Genomic DNA, 16,243 nt, shown 5'->3' with positions numbered 1-16,243 from the left:
AGGTGGTAGTAATTTGTTTACTTATTTATTTTTTTTATGTATATATGTATATATATATACATATATACATATATACATATATACGTATATATGTATATATCTATATATTTATATATATGTATAAATATAAAAATAAGAAGTTTGAATATAAGTGTAAATACAATTTTCAATTTATATAATAATTAATAATGTTTTGTTATGCTTTGGAATATTTCATTACTTGGTTGCAAAACTTCGCCACAATATTATATATATAATCAATTCATTTGAATACAAACATCGATGTATTGGAAACAAAATTTATATTTAAAGTGACGGTATATTATATATTTCAATATAAATAAAGTAGGAGTAGAAGAATATAATAATTTATTTCATTGTTACTTTTTATATATATATATATCGTTGTGTAAAAATATTTGATTCAACATTTTGTTGAGCCTTACAACGAACGTACTAATATTTTTTTCCTTTTTTTCTTTTATAATACTTCTAAAAGTAAAAGCATGCTACGAGTTTTTTTTTCTTATTTATAATATTTATCAAATTCAGTCATTATATATTAAAATACTATAGAATCATACGGGCTCATTCTGTATGAACACTGAAAAATTTGATAAATATTCGTCATTCACATTCTTTATCAGCTTACGTCTAAGATGTATAAATGCATAACAATGCGCCACACGGATATACTTTAAAGAAGGTGCAAAATTTTGTTTGATGTAACATCATGTAGGAAATAAATTTCTATAAAATCTATTCGTAAGTTTATAGCAATTCAATGACTTGTTACAATACAGAGTATACAATGTTGTAAAAAAAAAAACAAAAAGAAAAATACCAGCAGAAAAGAAAAAAAAATAATAAATAAATGCATATCTCAATCTTTTCATATTTTAAAATACTTTGCGCTAAACATTGCCTGGAAGTACAAAAGTGTGGCGTTAAAATAAATGTTTTTTGTTAACAAAAAATTATAAAACAAATTGTGGTATAGGGAGATAAAGAGGATACTGATGTCTATAAATAATAATAATAATAAAAAAAAAAGGTAGATGCATAACGAGATTACTTGTATTGACTTTTAGAAGATAATTTTTATGCAAAGCATTAACTAAGCTTCTATGTCATTCAATATAAACTATTTTTACATTTCACAATAGTAATTAAAATTACACCGAAATATTATCTTTTTTTCCTATTCCTTATATAAACTGTGTTCAATCATTTATTATGATCTGAACAATGATGCCTGTGAGATTATTACGATAACATTTTAGCTTACGCATAGATCAACTAATAACAGTTAATCAAATTTATGTTTTGGAATAATTATAGGAATATCTATCTACATTTAAATGCTTATTAAAAGTATTTAAATATCTAGAGTATCTTTTAATGGCAGTTTTGCTACTTCGAAGAATATCCTAAAAAAGTAAATAAATTTTAGTTTAATTAATAAATTTTTCATTTCTTAGGAGATATTTATTTACAGATATAGTTCTAGCATATTTTATAATAATTACAATATTTATAATATTCAAAGCGTTTACTTACTTATGACTGTATTTATTGCGAATTGTTACTAATGCTTCTTTATGTTTTCTATGTAGTCCTTCATTTAAAACGTAGACAATATTTCGTATTTCATCAACTTTATAACCACTATAATATTCTAAAGTTGGAGTCCATCCACCTAAATCTTTCATTTGAAGAGCAAGTAGAAGAGCGGACGCTGCCAGTTTACTATCACTAAACCTAATGGTCGAATAATCCATCAATGAATATTCGAGGATATATCGAGCCAGAGTTAATGTTGGCATTGATACTTTTCCACACTATATACATATAGATATAAAATTGAGAATGAATATTTCATTTTATTATTATGAGATTAATAATAAAATAAATAAAATACACACCCTAGCGTATCGCCTAAGAAATCTGTAAGAAAGAGGTATACCTAAATCAAAATCTATTACTTTTAAAACACTTATTTCCATTTTGATAAGTTCTCTTTGCGAATAAGCGCCGTCACATATATACAAGAAATCTTCAACCATCGGGGGTATCCTTTCCTAATTACACAAACATTTATGTGTACAAAAATTATAATCAAATATCGAGTAAAATATTGTAATTATATTTCAAAACGATGTAAGAAGAAATATTAGTGATTTTGGATTTATCTAACTTACGTCGTATTTACTGGCTATAAAAAGACTGGAAGCGCCTAGAAGTTGTAAAGTCTCTGTGCCAACTGTGACTTTTGTTAAATAGAGGTCAACTAACTTCACAGCCAAATATAAAGTTTCATGGTTGAGTTCAAATGATTCTTGCACCTCAACCATCCAATCTACTAAAAGTGATCGCATCCAACGTGAAAGGCATACTTGTTTTTCCATATAATCACCAATAGGGAATAAACTTTCTCGATCTTTTAAATAATTAAAAATATCCATAGCATACTGCGATACTTGAAATGGATCTAACCAATTTTCTATATCAAAATCCCATTGTACGCCTTCCGGTAATATCCTTTCAGGTATAGGATCAAAATTTTTTGTAGTAATATATGCTGTTTCTACTTTATCTTTCGTAGTATCGTCAATTTTTGGTTGTTCGTTTATTTCATTTTTCTTATTCTTCTCATTTTTTTCATTTATTTCAGCCTAAATGTACATTTATTTTAAACTTATATATTTGTATAAAGTTATGTAGCCATAAAAAAATGCTAGAGTATGATATTAAATTAATTTATTATATGCGTATGAAAGTTATATAATTAACATTAATATAAACTTACCTTGTTATTTACTCTCTCAGATATTTTAATACTATTTTCTGATTCTTCCAATGCACTCATATACAACGAGCTATTCTCGGATTTTTCGGAATCTAAGCTAGGCCTATTAAGTTCTATTTTATTATTAACTTTTTTATGTTCTTCTTCATGTTTGATTGCTTGCACACGCTGTACTGGCTTTAATTTAGTTATTGTTACTACATCTTGTTTTGGAAATATTTTCTCTGCAATAACCTTATTTGCATTAATTGGAACATGTGGTTTGGCTTTAGTAGCAATTTTGTTAACTACTTTCTTTGGTTCCGGTTGTTGTGTTCCTAATTGCTTTCCAATAGCCTGAATAAATAAAGGAATAATAAAAATTAACACTTAAAAAGAATACTTGTGTTAAATATAAACGAAACAGTACTTACATTGGTAATATTTCCTAATGCAGATCTTTTAACAGTTTTATCTTTCAACGGTGATGCATCTGCTTTTCTTTTACCTCGATTATCCTTTTTTATTATTGGTTGCTTTACAGGTAAATTGTTAACTATTACATTTTGGCTTCTTGTTGAAATTCCTTTTCTTAATGCCATAACAGAACCATTTGATTTGGCTTGTTCAAGGGCCGATTTGCGTGGAACCATTTTTGTTACTATTATTTAACTAAGAAATTTGTTTATAAATTTCTACAAAAAAAGAAACGAAAATTTAGATTAATATAAACATATAATCATACACTACACGTATATTTTTCAAGTAACTTCTACATTTGCAATAAGCCTGCAACATCCTGAGTCTAATAAATTACCAAACAAATATCGTCGATCATGATTCCACATTCTTTTTCTTTCTAAAAATTTATTCCAAAAAAACTGCGGTTACAAGAATAAATGAAGTCAAAAAACGCGGGAATACGTATATGATTATATTTGTGATAGATGATAGGATATTAATATTGTATTAAATTTATAATTCATAGACATTACATGTTTTATTCGAGTATTTTATAAATGAAATAGAATTTAGAGTTAAGAAATTTGTGAAACTTTTAGTTTAATATAAGAGTTACCATCGTGGGCAGAGAAAACATTCGACGATTAGAATGTTAGATGGATATCGTTACTTTTAGGTTATAATATTAAAACCAAAGATACATAGATAAAAGTTACCTGAGAAAATAATTATTTACGTATATAATATTTGAAAATGTATGAACTTTCACATTTATATGATTTCTATGCGACCAGAACGTTACTAAGCTGTTCAATCGTTCTATAGAGCAACTGTGGTCGACGCTGCTTCAAAACAATTCAAAATATCACAGTTGATACACGTATATCTTACGATTGGACAATCTTAATTTAAGACAGCCAATAAAAACGCGAGTTTAGCGATCGATCTGCTATCTATGAAAAAGGGTAAATTTTTTCAAGTTGAACAAACTTTAACTACTATTTTTTGGAGGGCTAGGAGAAATTATCTAGGGTCATTTTAATTTATCACTTTTTAAATAAAATTTTGTTAAACGCGTTAATCTAGTGTTTTCAATATATTTATTTAAACGAATCTTTGATAATATTATTATAACTTTTTTTTGATAAAAATAAAAAAAGATTATTAGTAAATTATATATAATGTAATTATACGTAATACACAATGTAATTAATTATATTATAGTTTTGTAAATCACGCGAAGTAATATTCAAATAACGTTATCTTCACATTTTCTTTTCATTGAGAGTGAAATTAATCCGTTTGAAGACATTTTTGAATCTGACCACGAAGAAACTATTTATTTATAAAAAATTCAATTTTCAAGAGTAATAATTCAAAGTTGTTATTTATAATTTGTTTACAACATTATATTTATAGTTCGTAATCGAATTTAGTACTTTTTAGGGTAGAATTTTTTCTTTCATATGATATTTTGGTGTAGCATTTCAAGGTTAGTGACCTTATTATAAGGAAGTACAACAAACAAATAAAAAAAAAGTAGTTGATATCAACCATAAATTTGACATCCTATTGGAAATATATACATCATTTAAAATAATTCGAAGCATTTAGAACGTAGTATGTTAACGATATAAGCAAATGAATAACGAGACTCGCTAACGCATTGTTTTTATATAGAACTCTTCGTTACGTTTAATTACCCTGCTTATTCACCTTTGATCTTACATTAAATTTATCTTACGTCATTAAAGTTACCGACCGGGTACAGAAATAACTTATTTGGAACGTAAAGTTTATTAGTTAAGTTTCTTAACCTAAAAATTACTAATATCGTCGATTGTAACTTATTACAATTTATTACAATTTGTTAGATATTTATATTTATATACATACGTGCAATTTAATTTTATTTCTGTGCATAGAACGCCAAAGTGCGAGAGAGAGCAAAATAGCATGTAATTGTCTGCTGTTGTTTTCTCGACACTATTGTTGTATTGTCACGCATTTTGTTATGCGTTTACAAACGTATCTTCGTAACACGTGTCGAACATTGACAATATGGGAGAACGATTTTTAGTGAGTTATATTAAAATCGATAATTGTTTCGCGTATGTTTCGGACACCTGGCTACGTAGACAAGGGACAAAGGTTAGTGTTTTATTTCTTTATTTGTTTTCTTATTACGCTAATCATTTTACGCTACCTGTGTGAAGTGAAATAAATTTGGAACAATATAACCGATTGAGTTACTGTTATTATATATTTTGTATCTTTTTCGCTAGATAGCGGGATCATCTGTTTCGACATTTTGTTATTTTATCGACCATACCATATGTCGATAATTTTATTCTTCTTTTAAATTAATTATTTACATTAAGATACTTTTTATGATTTTTTAAAAATATTATTATTTAATCTAATTATTGCTATTATTTATCGCAGAATAACGTAATCGCGGTATCGCACAAGGATGCGACATACTTTTTATCATGTAGTCCGAGACAAATTACCGACAGAGCTTTATGTCTTTCTGCGCCATTTGCGAAATCTTTGAATATAGAGGAAGGTGATGAAGTTTTTGTATCTTTTGTAAAAGATGTGTCAACTTTGACGAGTATAACAGTTGTTCCACGAACGGATGAAGATCGTGAGATATTGGTAAAGTTTAATCGACGATGATTAATTAATAATTATATAATTAACGTTATATTTACCAATATGATCGTAGAATAATAACCCTTTTCTATAATTCTATTATAGGAACTTCAAGTCGATAAAATTCAATCGACTTTGTTAAATAAAATTCAAATAGTTGCGCAAAATCAGCCTATAGTAATTTGGGTCTCGAAATTTTCAACTATAGTTGTAACTACAGGCAAGTGATTTATACATTCATTAAAATTAATTGAATCTTTTATTGGGATATTTTTTTTATATTCTATATTTGAAATCGATTACAGAAATGCTTGAACCGAATTTTCCTTGTGGAAAATTGGAACAATTTACGGAAGTTCACGTGACTAATGAAATTCGAACTACCGTAAAAAGAGAAATAGAATCAAACGACAATAGATTTAATTTATGTAATAGATTAAAAAAATTAATACCAACTTTTTCGGAGACTGGGAATAATAAGAAAAATGAGCTCGATAAAAATTACGCGTTGCTACAAAATTATCGGCAAGAACAAAATCAATTAGTTGTTTATCGAGTACATTTCTTTCCCGAATTAGGCTTGTTTGATAGTATCAATCCAGTCAACGTTATTTTGAGATCTCCTTACAACGTTTTTGTATCACGACTTCACCTACCGAAAGAAGTACAATATAAGAATGATGGTATAATTTATAAAATAAAGAAAGTACCGGAAGAACAAGTAAACGTTAATACAGAAAGTACACATTTTTTGAAAAACATAGAATCATCAATTCCAAGTTTATCTTCGGAATTAACGGTGAAAGTTTTCATATTGGAGGACCTTTTGGATAAATTTCCAGATGATATAGATAAAATTCATTTTAAGCTAGATTACGTTCACAGTAATATTTATATTTCTGAGAGCGTAAGAATTGGATTGCGTTTAAAGATGGGTGCAAAAGTTGTCTTATCACCGATCGAAGTTAAGAAAAATTCAATTCCCTTGACCATTGAAATTTATCCGATGATTCAAACAACGTTCTTGCAAAATATCAAAGATTTTTTTGAAAGATATTCTATTCACCAAAAGGTCTTATTAAATTCTTGTGCACCCATTAAACTTAATGATGGTAATCGATGCATCGTTAAATTTTTACCAGAGAAATGTACACATGCTTTTCTCGACAAAGAATTGCTTAAAAATATTGCAATTCATCTTAAATCAAAATTAGCTTTGGATGATTTGTTAACACTGGAATATGAAATAGCGGATGATTCTTACGAAAAAATTTCTATGAGGTATATACTTAGTATATAATATCTATCTATGATTTATATAAAAAAGTATAATGTTGGTATCATATATTACAGACATTTAGAAAATATTCTTTCGGAATGTCAAATTACGCTTGACCTCAGTTTACGATTAAATGCACCAACGAATCTCGAGTATAATAGAGAAAATATTTTAATATGCGGTGAGGTTGGTTCAGGAAAGTCAACTTTATGTAAAATATTAATGAAAAGATTGCAAAAATCACCTTATTTTGTATATACTCATTTAATCGATTGTATATCGTTCAAAGGTATTAACTTTACATTAACAATACAAGTATTACAAACATTTATCATTTTTTTCAATGATGATAATAAAGTTATTTAAATATTGGGTGAATATAAATTCTTTGTTCGCATTTAGGAAGAAAAGTAGAAATGTTACAGAAGATCATATGTGCCGCGATATCTCAATGTATTTATCATCAGCCATCTGTACTATTTTTGGAAAATATCGAAAGCATTACTATGATATCATCAAACAACGAAGAGAATAATACTCCTGACTCCGTGAATGCATTTAGGTATTTTTTAAATGCTAAAAATTCTATTATGCTAGATATATTAAAACTTAATTGTGCTGGTAATTATGACAGTAGTATAAATCAATAAATTTATTTTATCTTGTATTTTGTATTACAATTATTTACATTATAATATAAATTCTACAATTAATTTTGTGAATTTTTTGGATTTAGGCCACTGTCATAATTATTCAAATGTATTTAAACAAACATATATGTACTATATTATCACGAAAATGTGGTAGGGTTACTGACATGATCATCAACACTGTAATGCAATGTCAAGAATCGCATTACGTTTCGGTCATAGCTACGTGCGTTAGCATGAATAACATTGGTAAAAAAATGAGACCATCCAAAGGATCAAATTTTTTTCGAACGATTCTTTCAATGCCAAACCTCGAAAAGGTAAATCAATTTTGTAATTCACAGGTTTTTAGAAAACATTGTGTTATCATTCGCGTATGCAAATTTGTGTCATCGATCTAGAGTATATACGTTCGTTAATTTGTCTCACCTCAGCCGGATAGAATCGATATTTTGCAATTAATGCTCGAGGACAAGTTGTATGTGCCTGGCAACGTGAATTGGGATTACTATGGTAACAAGACGGAGGGATGGATGGTACAAGATCTCGTTGATGTGGCAGATAAGGCGACGTTTGTAGCTTGGAAACGTTGCGGTAATAAATATCAAACGTTTATACGGATTATACGTTAAAAACAACAATCAACGAAAGATATTCTAATTCGATTGTTTCTAATTAGCAAAAGAAGATATCAAACCACCGATAGTTATCACAGAAGACGATATTTCTAATGTCTTGAAAAATTATAAACCATTGTCTTTGCAAGGTGTTCAATTGTATAAAGGATCTGATCACACTTGGTCAGATATCGGAGGATTAGTTGAAATTAAGAAATCCTTGACGGAGATTTTACATTGGCCATTAAAGTATCCAGAAATATTTAAAAATGCTCCGATCAAACTTCAAAGTGGAGTCTTGTTGTATGGTATGCCAGGTACAGGAAAGACTCTTTTAGGCAAAGCTATAGCTAATGAATGTGGGGTTAATTTAATTAGTGTTAAGGTATGAAAATTGTTATATTATACAATTGTATTTAAATATATATATTTTATTTTTTATCATTCGTTTCGATTAGGGCCCTGAATTGTTATCCAAATACATTGGTGTGAGCGAAGAATCTGTAAGAAAAATTTTCGAAAGGTATGCCGTGTGTACAATGTTACAATGAAATAAAAAAGAAAAGATTAATTAGATGTTTTGTAATATAAAATGAAATATTTGTAGAGCTCTTCGCGCTAAACCATGCGTTATTTTCTTCGATGAATTCGATAGTCTTGCTCCAAGGTAAATTATTCGAAATCTAATGATTCATTCAAAGTATTAAATTGATGATTAATATTTTCTACAGACGTGGGCATGATAGTACAGGTGTAACGGATAGAGTGGTGAATCAATTGTTGACCCAGCTTGATGGTATAGAAGACAGAGAAGGCGTTGCTATAGTGGCAGCCACGTCTAGACCAGATTTATTAGATCCAGCTCTTTTAAGACCTGGTCGTTTGGATAAATCGTTATATTGTCCATTACCAAATGAGGTACATAAGATATTCTAACATTTATCAATGACATACCAACATTGTTCTAACATCAACTTTTACGTTTATTTTATTAGGTGGAAAGAAAAGAGATACTGCACGTTCTTTGCCAATCTCAGAATATAAACGTAACGGAATTAGATTTGAAAGAAATCGCACGTATTTCGGATGAATTAACTGGTGCCGATTTGAACGCGATAATAACCCAAGCTAAATTGGCTGCGTTTGAAGACGCCGTGAAAATCATACCGGTAAATAATACAAATATATTAATGTTAATAATAGATAATTTTTCAATATAACGTCCGGTTGGTTTAGTTTTAATTTTCAAACGATATAGTATTGTAAAATCATTGTATTCTGTGAAAATAAGACATTTCGCCAACGATCCTTCTCAAGTCATTTCGCCAATAATGAAAAGCATTTTCTGTGAATGAAGGGAGATTCGCGAAGAATCATTTGTAGGGAACTTCCGAAGTAAGATAGTGCGTAATGACGATAATATCGTTAGGTTTGTGTTTTACATAGACACGTATATACATGTATATACATATATATGCACATATAAGATATAAACGAAGGATGTATCTACTATGTCGTATCATCATCACCACCACCACCATCACCCACCATCACTATCACTAACATTGGTGCCACCATCGTTGTTAGTTGTAGAGAGGTATTGCGATATAACCTAGGAGAAACGTAGAGAGCAAGGTTTATTAGCACACGGCTAGGAGAGTGAGAGAGTACGGGACCATCCCTCGATCTCGCTCAACTTCATCTTGGCCTACGCCTCGCTGAACGTCGAGGGGGTTATTATCTTATGCGTTATAATGATACACGACTTAGAGGGAAAGAGAGAGAGCGAGCCATACGCTATCCTTTCCTTTCAGTAGGATAGAAAAGTAGTCATGGTTGTTAAGATCTCTCGTTTAAACATTGAAAGTTTTTTCTAACAATGATGGTGGTTGGTTTTGATTATTAAATAACGATCTTCGATAATATATCTCGTTGGATCATTAGAAATAAATTTCCAAAGTTCTCGAAAATAAATACGTAATTTTCGTAGAAATTGTAAACGCAAGTAACAAATGAATCGAAATGAATGAATAGAAATAAAGGAGAATGAGTTTGTAACATTTTGGAAGACGTTTGCATAGAACACCGTAGAGGCATTTCGCGTAAGAGGAAATTATTAATTAACTTCCTTCGTAGAAAACAAAGTTACGAAGGTACTTACCTACCGGAAGAACACGGTTATCCAAACTGTTCGTCTAATTAGCGAGCGAGTTTCCTAAACGCGTTACGATTGGAGAGTAGCCTTGCACACCGATAAGCTTTATAATGCGTTCACCTAGGTCTACGTAAGTAATTAAGAAAGAAACGAAATAGACATATATTGTACATATAAGATTTGATTAAGACTCGTAGTACTCGAAGTTGTTGAAGAACATATTACAATTGTCTTTTTTTCTAATAAATTTGTTCTTTTTTTTAAACGATAGGAGGAGAAAATTCAACCCTCGGATATAAAAGTAACTCAAGAACATCTAGTCGAGTCTGCTAAATCAATTAAACCGTCTCTCTCTTCAAAGGAAATAGACAAATATCTAAGAATGTAAGTTATTAATATAAACAATTTAATATTTCTCAATATTAATAAACATTTAAAAATTATTATTCTAGTTATGCGAGATTCTCGAAGAACGATACTTTCGTCGAGGACATATTGAAGAACCAAAAAACAACATTAGCGTGATGCAAGGTAACGCAATTATTTTTTATCTTTAAGAACATGTCAATAAAACATGTTCAAATATAAAATAAACGTTTAATATTTCAATATTATCTGATCCGATGCAACATAAATTTATCGACTAATAATTGATACCAAAATTTCAGACAGATTCGAAGGTTTCTTGTTTAGAATTCGTAACGATAGAAACGTATGATATTATTACGACAAAACGGTGGACAGATTTGAGTAGTTCGGTAGATATCCAGGGCTCGTCTTTTCCCCGTTTTAACCGAGTAGGTATACATATAAGCATAATCCGGCTGGCTGGGTTTCTCGCGAAGGCGGAGCCTTCCTCTTCCTTTTCCTCCTTCCACATCCTCTGTTGCTCAACCCTCTCTGGAAGACTACGTTAAACGGCAGGTAGTAGTAACGCGAAACGGGTTGGAGTAGTAGTATAGCGGCTCGGCCAACTTTTCGTATTAATAATCAGTATAATAATTAGTATTTTCACGCGCGACTTAGCAGGAAACACGGAAAGGACGTAGGAGAGAGAGAGAGAGAGAGAGGGAGAGAGAGGGTTGGGTTGGTAGGGGGTGGAAGGGAGGGGTAGGTGGGAGCGAGTTAGCGCGAGCCTAGTCGCGCGCGCTTGAACTTCGAGGAAATCTTGATTTTAAGTTCGGGCGAAGGAGGCGCATATTTCACCGACGCTAATGTCCCGCCAGATAAACTACAATATTAGCTGCCTTCGCTCGTGATTTAATTTAACTTTAGCCCGGCGCGACATCCGCCTCTGGCTTTCGGCTCTTGCCACCCTCTCTATCTTTCATACACAAATACATAGTGCATACACATTCTCTCTCTTGCTCCTACCCTTGCTCTTATATTATAGATCCAGCTCTTTACTCTTGGCCGAGACGAGTAAAGCGGCTAAGTAACGCGTCTAAGGTATCGCTCGGAGCTCTCCACCGAAACTGTTTCTCCAATCTCGTCCTTTAAGGGCCTACAAGCTTTCGGGATTAGAAAGATCGCACGTACGAGCCCCGTGTTGTTTCTTATATCTAAAGGAAAGATAACCGAGACTTTCGTAGAATGATGTTAACTGTCAGTTCTTCAGATAGTCTATCAACTTGGATATCTATTATATATATCGCTACGTTTATTTAACTTTTGTTTACATTGTAAATATCGTTATAATTATTGAAATAGCTCGAGTTAGTTTGATAAAATGGGGGAAAAACGTTTCGATGAAATGCCATTGGATTTCTTTCGCTCTTTATTATTTCTTTTTTTTCTTTTCTTTTATTCTATTGTATCCCTTCAAATAGGAGACAATCTATTGTGTTCTAAACGAAGGATGACAATAAGTAGGAAAAAGGATAATAACGTAAAGAATACATTCCCGTAAATGCGTAAATTCACTTCTCCGATATTTCTATCGGACAACTATTACTACTACTACTACTACTACTACTACTACTACTACGAGAGGGAAAAACGTGGAAAGGTTGAAACGCAGTTGGTGCTGCTAGCTCGCGTTCGTTCGCGTATTTATCTAGGTCTCTGGTAATTGAATTATCGTTCTCTTACCACTGCTTTCTTTTCATTCGATTCAACCACCGCGAAGAGAGGAATCGTTCGATACTTTTGTCGAGGGTTAGCTGCGGGGAAGGAAAGGTGAATGAGAAGACTTCTCTTTTCGAATGCAATTTATCACGGAAACTTTTGGACCTTTACGTCATATACTCTTTCGTGGTATATTACTATGTTTCTTTGTATTTGTTAGCAGCCATCCTATGATTTTTCTATCTCCACTTTTTCTCCGAATTTTTTGTTTCTTTTTTTTTTCCATTTCTTTGAGATAGTCAAAGTTTCAGCTTATCGCCGAAAAATCTATCTTATTTATTTTTTAGCTCGATATTTTACTCTAGCCATAAAACAGAATTATTATCTACATTTTCTTCTCCTAAAATATTGTAATCTCCACAAAATAAATATTTAAAATATTGATTATATAAATATATATACGGACCTAAGACATTGGCATGTTTATCCAACAGATGTTTTCTTCGAGTTAAACGATAAACGTTTGTTTTTTTTTTTGTATATTCCCCAGGAAAATCTTTAGAATTTGTCCAATAAGTACATTAGATAAGTTTGATCCGCGATATTTGGCCGGTTTCGGTTGTATCAATAGAAATCAAACGTAATAGAAATAGTAAATGATTCCTTAGATATGAAAAAAAAAAAAATAAAAAAAGATAAAAAAAAGGAAAACGCATTAGAATCGATTTTCGACTTTGACGTTCTAAAAAAGGGAGACCGTTTCGCGAGAGATTTCTAATTTTTCAAACGGACGAGGCGTTAAATTCGTTCGCGTATATTTTTCCACGTGGTACCAACATGACTCGCCAACGGGATCGCGGTGTTGTAGTAAACGACGTGGACGAATCGATGAATCGGTAGCATCGAAGTTTTCCGCGTTCGGAGTTGAACGGGTGGGGAGGTGTGGGAGGGCGAAGGGAGGAGAGAAAGGAAAACCCTGTTTGCGAGACGTTCAATGTGACGTTTCAATCTGCCATTCTATCATTGACAATTTTGCGCAAACGGGATCGCGGTGCAAGCTCGGCGAGGCGTGCTTTCGGCTCACATTGGCGTTAAATAAGAGTAACTCAGCCGCACCGGGACGCTTCGACATAATTGCCTGTGAAATCACTAGATGGATTTTCGAGCTTCCTTGTTTCTCTTCCTCCCACCCCTATTCACCCCTTAAATTCTCTCTCTCTCTCTCTCTTTCCCTGTCTTACTCTCTTTTTACCCTCTGACGTTATAAGCCCTGCCTCTTGTTTCTTTTATCCTTTTTCTTTCTTTACCGAAGGACGCCCCGACGATGCGAAAGTCGATCCAATAAACGAACGTAATTCTATTGGCAACGTCGTCATCGTTGAAGTTATCTGCTCTGAAAATTCAACGAAAATCGTATGGTCGACGAGCTAATACGATGAGATAATGAAAATAATGAACGTTCCTATCCAAATACGTTACTTTACGATTTATTAACTTTTATTCGAATATTTTAGTAGTAAACGAAATTGTTGCGGATATATTGATAAAATTGTTTATTATCTTTTTTACCGATTTATCTTTATGACATCATAAATTATATAGTTTTTGTTGTTTGGTTTTATTATTTTATTTTATTTTTTCTTGTTAAACAAACAAAAAGGAAAGGGAAATAAAAGTTCGATAAGGGCCGAATCGATCGTTTCGTAGATAAAGGTAAAAGGGACTTCCTGCTTCTTTTTCTATTTATCTCTCTCTCTCTCTCTCTCTCTGTGTGTGTTTACGTATGTGTGTGTGTTTTTTTTTATCTGTCTCCCTGTTTCCGTCTTCCTATTTCGTTTTCTTAGCTGGAAAACGTGCATTTCTAAATGCAAACCTTGAGATAAAGAGAAACTAAAACGCGGCCGTAACAGCCGGGCGACTACTTAGCATAAAAATGGCCAATTATCCGGCTAACAAGTCGGCCAGGCGTCGGAAAAGGCAAGCGCCTTGGCTAACTCTGTTAGAGGCAAGCTCTTGAAGGAGATTAGTTAGCGTAAATGCCGCCGGTTGACGCATTTTTATTCCTGATTACCGTTTCTCCTCGAGCTAATCTCATTACCCGACATTCGAAAACTTGACTCTCTCATTCGGTCTCATTCGGTAAAATGCCGACTCTTTGCTCTCTGCTGCTTCAACGAGACGCGTCGACAAAACGCGCGCGGACGATGGAAGAAAGAAAGAAAGAAAGAAAGAAAGAAAGAAAGAAAGAAAGGAAGGAAGGAAGAATGAGAGGAGAGAAGAAGATGAAGATGAAGAGAGGAAAAGAGGCAATTGGCCCGTGCATTCGAAGGAATCGCGACAATGCGCCCATGATTTTCACCCAACTGAATGCCGTCCTAATTCTTCGAAGAATAATCGAGCATCCTGAAGTTTGTTTGCTCTTTCTCCTATTTACAAGCTTCCCGTTACTCTCCCGCTTTTTTCCCCGTGGCTTCGTCAGACTTTTATCCAAGAAAAAAAGAGAAAAAAAAATAAAATAGATAAACGTAGGTATACATGTAAAAACGATAGAATCTACAAACAAAAATTACGATACACGGTTCGTCCCGACAAAATATTTCTTTGTGAGATGTGCTTTTTTCCTATTTCAACCGAAATTCATAACTTTATTAACTCATTATTATATTCATTCTATTTTTATTTATAATTATTACGAGATAAGAAAAAAAAAGCTCTTAAATAATATTAATACTTATTGTTGATAATCGATTGAGAAATATGGGGAACAAAAAGTTGGGTCGATTGATCGTTCGAATGAACGTTGATCTCGTCTTGATAGTTATCCCTTTTGAGAAGGTACAGAGAGACAGAGAGAGGGGTAAGGAAGGAAGGAAGGAAGGAAGGAGAGAGTTGGCTTGTCGGTGATGGTCCCTCCCGCAATATTTACGGGGCGTCGAAGCGTGGGTAACGCTGTTTGCCGCAATTTCTTGTTTCCATTAGGTTGGCCAGCCTGCGGGGTGAATTCCACCCTAGCGAGTCGTCGTCGTCGTCGTCGTCGTCGTCGTCGTCGTCGTCGTCGTCGTCATCGTTGTCGTTGTCGTTGTCGTAGTCGTTGTCGTTGCGGGCTAGGGTTGCACAACTTGGCCACCCCTTCGAACCGCTCGCGAACACTTGCCAGAGCGTTAGCGAGCTCGAGCCGCGGGTCAGAGGGGACACGCTGGGAAATGGTGCACACACAAACTTGACATCTCTCTCTCACACTTTCGACAGTCTACCCGATCAAATGACGCGCGTCAGCGCTCACAATAACGGTCTCTTCACGCTTCGCTCATATCCTATCTCCGCTTAGGCGCCATTCTCTGTCGTCTACCGATCTCTCCTATGAGAGAGAGAGAGAGAGAGAGAGACACAGAAATAGAAAGAAAGATAAATGAAATTGGTCGGACATCGACGGTCAAATATATAATAATATGATCTCGGTATTACGAGAAAATGAAATTTTTGTCGCGTATTTCGAAACTTTCGATTTAATCATCTTTCAATTGTGCAATATCATTTGAAATAACCCTAAAAATCTCTTCCATTCTA

General features: G+C 32.6%; 2 protein-coding genes across 3 annotated transcripts; one reads left to right on the top strand and one right to left on the bottom strand.

Annotated features, from left to right (window-relative positions):
* Positions 1-1,080: 1,080 nt before the first annotated feature.
* LOC122519158 (G2/mitotic-specific cyclin-B3) lies at positions 1,081-5,417 on the bottom strand. 2 transcript variants are annotated; one of them, XM_043638454.1, is made up of 7 exons: positions 5,147-5,417; positions 3,223-3,483; positions 2,810-3,145; positions 2,202-2,675; positions 1,926-2,081; positions 1,561-1,841; positions 1,081-1,430 (listed from the first exon to the last, which is right to left on the bottom strand). In XM_043638454.1, exons 2-7 carry the CDS (start codon positions 3,439-3,441, stop codon positions 1,379-1,381), a joined length of 1,518 nt encoding a protein of 505 aa, XP_043494389.1. In that variant the 5' UTR covers positions 3,442-3,483; positions 5,147-5,417; the 3' UTR covers positions 1,081-1,378. The 2 variants fall into 2 exon arrangements, with proteins under 2 accessions (XP_043494389.1, XP_043494387.1); XM_043638452.1 differs by lacking the exon at positions 5,147-5,417 and adding an exon at positions 3,967-4,132.
* LOC122519446 (peroxisome biogenesis factor 1) lies at positions 5,312-11,199 on the top strand. Its single transcript, XM_043638867.1, has 15 exons — positions 5,312-5,401; positions 5,696-5,911; positions 6,014-6,128; positions 6,214-7,189; positions 7,262-7,476; positions 7,590-7,749; positions 7,995-8,157; positions 8,272-8,431; positions 8,517-8,839; positions 8,913-8,977; positions 9,062-9,121; positions 9,186-9,372; positions 9,450-9,623; positions 10,881-10,993; positions 11,062-11,199. Exons 1-15 carry the CDS (start codon positions 5,312-5,314, stop codon positions 11,132-11,134), a joined length of 3,090 nt encoding a protein of 1,029 aa, XP_043494802.1. The 3' UTR covers positions 11,135-11,199.
* The last annotated feature ends 5,044 nt before the right edge of the window (positions 11,200-16,243 follow it).

The sequence above is a fragment of the Polistes fuscatus genome, unplaced genomic scaffold, assembly GCF_010416935.1.
Source record: "Polistes fuscatus isolate 324 unplaced genomic scaffold, CU_Pfus_HIC Scaffold3, whole genome shotgun sequence".
Taxonomy (NCBI): Eukaryota; Metazoa; Arthropoda; class Insecta; order Hymenoptera; family Vespidae; genus Polistes; species Polistes fuscatus.
This window is presented reverse-complemented; position numbering and strand designations above follow the sequence as displayed.